Raw genomic sequence first — 4,973 nt, 5'->3', positions numbered from 1 at the left:
ACAACAACAACAACAACAACAACAACAACAACAACAACAACAAACATTGCTATCCAGGCCAAACTCAAGAAACAAGAAAAATCCCCAACACAAAATCTAACATCACACCTAAAGGAATTAGAAGCAGGACAGCAAGAACACCCCAAAGCGAGCAGAAGAAGAAAAATTATAAACATCAGAGCAGAAATAAACAATATGGAGTCTAAAGGAAAACAGTAGAGCACATCAATGAAACCAAGAGTTGTGTTTTTGAGAAAATACACAAAATTGAGAAACGTCTAGCCTGGCATCTCAAAAGGAAAAGAGAGGCGACCCAAATAGGTCAAATCACGAATGAAAAAGGAATTATTACAAAGAATCCCTCAGAAATTCAAGCATTCATCAGGAAACACTATACAATCTTCTCTGCCAATAAACTGGACAACCTGGAAGAAATGGACAAATGCCTCCATCCCCACACACTTCCAAAGCTCAAACGGGAAGAAATAGAAAATGTGTACGGACCCATAACTAGTGAGGAAATTGAATCAGTTATCAAAAATCTCCCAATAAATAAGAGTCCTGGTCCAGGGGGCTTCCCTGGTGATTTCTAGCAGACATTTAAAGCAGAGAAAATAGCTATCCTTCCCAAGCTGATCCAAAAAATGGAAATGAAAGAAAAACTTCCAGACTCATTTTATGAACCCAGCATTCCGGTGATTCATACCAGACAGTGACACAGAACAAAGGGAGAATTAAGGCCAATATCCCTGATGAATAGAGCAGAAATTCTCAACAAGATCCTACCAAATCACATTCAATAGCATATAGAAAGTATTATTCAACACGATCAAGTGGATTCATTCCTGGCCTGCAGGGCTAGTGCCATATTCACAAATCAATCATTGTGCGACATCACATTAATAAAAGAAAAGATAACAACCATAGTACACTGTCAATAGATGCAGAAAAAAAGTATTTGAGAAAATACCGCACCCATACTTAATACAAACCCTCAAGACACTTGGCATAGAAGGAAACTACTTTAAACATCATAAAAGCCATTTATCAGAAGCCCACAGTAAATATCATCCTCACTGGGGAAAAACTGAGAGCATTCCCCCTGAGATCAGGAACAAGAGAGAGATGTCCACTCTCACCCCGGTTGTTGAACATAGTGTTGGAAGTCTTAGCATCAGTAATCAGACAGCACATGAAATTAAAGGTATTATCATTTGCAACGATGAAGTCAAACTTCCACTTTTTGCAGATGGCATGACACTATACATGGAATTTCTGACAGACTCCATCAAAAGTCCTCTAGCACTGATACATGAATTTAGCAATGTTGCAGGGTACAAAATCAATGTACAGAAATTGGTTGCGTTTTATAAACAAATAATGAAGCAACAGAAAGAGAAATAAAGAAACGGATCCCATTTACAATGCACCAAGAGTCATAAAGTACCTAAGAATAAAGCTAACCAAAGAGGTAAAAGATCTGTATTCTGAAAACCATAGAAGGCTTGTGAAGGAAATTGAAGAAGATACAGAAAGCAAAAAAACATTCCATGCTCGTGGCTTGGAATAATAAATATTGGCGAAAAGTCAATATGACCCAACACAGTCCTCACATTATATGCAGCACCAATCACATTGCATCAGCACTCTTATCCAAGCTGGAAAAAACAATCATAAAATATGTATGGAAACACAAAAGACCCTGAATAGCCAAAGCAATACTGAAGAAGAAAACCAAAATGAGAGGCACCACAATGCCAGACTTTATCCTCTACCACCAAACTATAAACATCTAGACAGCATGGTATTGGCTCAGAAACAAATACATAGATTTAACGGCATAGTTTAGAGACCTCAGAATTGGACCCACATACGTATGACCAACTAATCTTTGACAAAGCAGGAAAGAATATCCAATGGAAAAAAGACAGTCACTTTAACAAATGGTGCTAAGAGAAATGAACATCAACATGCAGAAGAATGAAACTAGACAAGTTTCTTATACCACTCACAAAAATAAACTCACAATGGACGAAGGACGTGAATGTGAGACAGGAAACCATCAAACCCTGGAGGAGAAAGCAGGAAACATCCTCTTTGAACTCAGCGTCAGCAATTTCTTAGCTGACACACCTCCAAAGGCAAGGGAATTAAAAGCAAAATGAACTATTGCGATCTCATCAAAATAAAAATCTTCTCCACAATGAAGGGTACAATCAACAAAACTAAAAGGCAAGGGACCTAGTGGGAAAAGATGTGTGCAAAAGTCATACTGGAGAATCGGCTAGTATCCTAAAACTGTAAAAAGAACTCACCAACTCCACACCTGGAAACAAATAATCCAGTGACGAAATGGGCAGAAGGCTTGAACAGACACTGTTCTAAAAAAGACATCCAGATTGTCAAGAGACACATGAAAGGATGCTCAACAGCACTCCTCGTCATGGAAACGCAAAGCAAAACCGCACTGAGATACCACCTCATGCCAGTCAGAGTTGCTACAATGATCAAATTAGAAGACTATAGATGCTGGTGAGGATGTGGAGAAACAGGAACCCTCTTGCACTGTTGGTGGGAATGCATCCTGGTGCAGCCGCTCTGGAAAACAGTGTGGAGGTTCCTCAAATCATTAAAAATAGATCTACCCTAAGACCCAGCAATGGCACTGCTAGGAATTTACACAAGGGGTACAAGAGTGCTGAGACATAGGGGCGCATGTACCCCAATGTTTATAGCACTACTTTCAACAACAGCCAAACTATGGAAAGAGCCTAGCTGTCTATCAACTGACAAGTGGATAAAGAAGTTGTGGTTGATGTATACCATGGAATACTACTTGCCAATGAGAAAGAACGAAAGCTGGCCATTTGTAGCAATGTGGATGGAACTGGGGGGTGTTATGCTACGTGAGATAAGTCAGGAGGTGAAAGACAGATACCATATGTTTTCATCCAAGTGTGGATCCTGAGAAACTTAGCAGAAGACCATGGGGGAGGTGATGCGGGGAAACAGTTATAGAGAGGGAGGGAGGCAAACCATAAGAGACTCTTCAATACTGATAACAGACTGAGGGTTGACGAGGTGTTGGGGAGAGGGGAAAGTGGGTGACGGGTATTGAGGTGGGCACCTGTTGGGATGCACACGGGGTGTTGCGGGGAAACCAATTTGAAAAGAAATGACATTTAATGAAAAAGCATATCCAAGGGTTGCTCTTACTGAATATGAGGATAGCTTTCCATTTTCAGCACTTTCAGAACGTGAGGTAGTACTGGCTTAAGCTGCCTAGATGAAAGTTTGGTTTGTGTGTTTAAGAAAAGGAGTTGAGTAAAGACAGAGGCCTCTCACATGTATCACATTGACCTTGGCAAGTGTGTCTTCTGATTGTTACCATGACTTATCCCTTTTATTGATTCACATAGTTTGGTGTCATCCTTTCCTAAGGAAGTGGATTTCAATTGATCATGGTAGGTGGTCCTTGTAATATTTTGTGAATTATTTGTGTATGTGGTGATGATGGATGGACCATGCTGGTTGCTTTCAAAAGCACTTACACGGATGGTGTAACACGTTTTCTACCCTTGGAATCCCATTCGGTCTTTTACTACCTTGTGTATGACTTACCTGAAATATCATGAATTGGTAGGTACCGAAGGTTTTAGTGGCACTGAATGCCCTCATGGCCACTCACGCAGAATTCGTTGACGCTTTGCTCTTAAGCACACAATGACTCGGTCTTCAGTAAGCTGCGTGAAAGTAAGCATGCATCCTAACTAGGCAAACTGTTTGCTGCTGCTGTGAAGAACAGCTTCCTGAACTGCGAGCTATAGCAACACATATATGGAACCCTAAGCAAGGCACAGTATATGTGTATTCTTTGAAAGAGTAGAGTAGTTACTTCAATTTGGCTTTCAGTGCGTTGCATGACAAGGCATTTAATTCGCTAAAACCCTCTTACAGTCATGTTTGATTGCAAGTTGTGTGTACTCTCCACCGCGAAGTGTCATCTCATGTGAGATGGATTTAATGGAGGCTGAGGCACCAGGGCATTCACGTCGAGGACAACCCTCTTCAACTCGTCAAGAACTATGGGCCTTCTCAGGTAGGATTACGTGCAGGTCTTTCTCAAGGGCATAAACTTAAACACAGCCCAACCTAAGGCAGCTTTGGGCAGCCGGCAGTGATAGGATACGCAGACATTGTGACCTCACAAAGCGCCTGGTCTCCTAGCAACTGCGGTGTAACTCTCAACAGCCTGCCACCTGATTTGGCTTCCTGGTAGGAAATTCATCAGGGCCCGGTGGCAGCAGCGAGACCTGGCAAGCGGGGGCGGCCCCTAGCGGCCTCACCTCCTGAGCCGCATGAAGAGGCGGCGGCGCAGGCCCCGGGAGGCCCTGGCCCTGGCCACCTGTGGAGGAGCCTCTAGCGCTGCAGTAAGGGCCGCGCTGGAGGCGCCTGAGGAGAAGGTGGTGTACATGCTGGGGCACCAGCCCCTCGAGGCCCGCGTCCAGACGCGCCGGCCAGGTGCCAGGAGGAGGCGCCACGGAGCCCGGACCGTCGCGGTCGGCCAGAGGAAGGTGCCGTCCACGCCGCCGCTGTCCCGCGAGGACAGCAGCCTCCGCAAGCCCGCGGCCCCCGGGCCCAGCTCCGGGGGCCGCACCCTGGAGGAGAGTGGGAGGGCAGCCACCCCGACGCTGACCACCTTGCCCACCATCCGCGTAGTCGGCGACGTGTGGGACGAGAGCAGCCTGGCAGAAGCGCAGCGCCAAGCGTGCCAAGTCCTGCGAGTGAACCTGGCACCCGTGGTGAGACTCTGCCGCTTCCCAGTCCCTGGGCGTGAGATGCGGGCCACCGCCGCGCGACCTCTCAGCCCCGGGACCGGTTGTGCCTGGAGGGATGAACCAGGGAGAGCCCGGCCCGCGTTCCCTAGTGCACTTTACGGGGGAAGAAGCACCAGACGGTCCCGGCCTGCGCCT

At 45.5% G+C, this 4,973-nt stretch overlaps 1 protein-coding gene across 1 annotated transcript; it reads left to right on the top strand.

The window, feature by feature from the left end:
• Positions 1–4,254: 4,254 nt before the first annotated feature.
• LOC121026724 (coiled-coil domain-containing protein 71L-like) lies at positions 4,255–4,963 on the top strand (the record flags this gene model as incomplete). The annotated part of the gene is made up of 1 exon (XM_040469510.1): positions 4,255–4,963. A coding segment is annotated over exon 1 (605 nt), but the record flags the coding sequence as incomplete, so codon positions are not given.
• Between the last annotated feature and the right edge of the window lie 10 nt (positions 4,964–4,973).

The sequence above is a fragment of the Herpailurus yagouaroundi genome, unplaced genomic scaffold (assembly GCF_014898765.1).
Source record: "Herpailurus yagouaroundi ecotype Mexico unplaced genomic scaffold, PumYag 152255, whole genome shotgun sequence".
In the NCBI taxonomy this organism is placed as follows: domain Eukaryota; kingdom Metazoa; phylum Chordata; class Mammalia; order Carnivora; family Felidae; genus Herpailurus; species Herpailurus yagouaroundi.
This window is presented reverse-complemented; position numbering and strand designations above follow the sequence as displayed.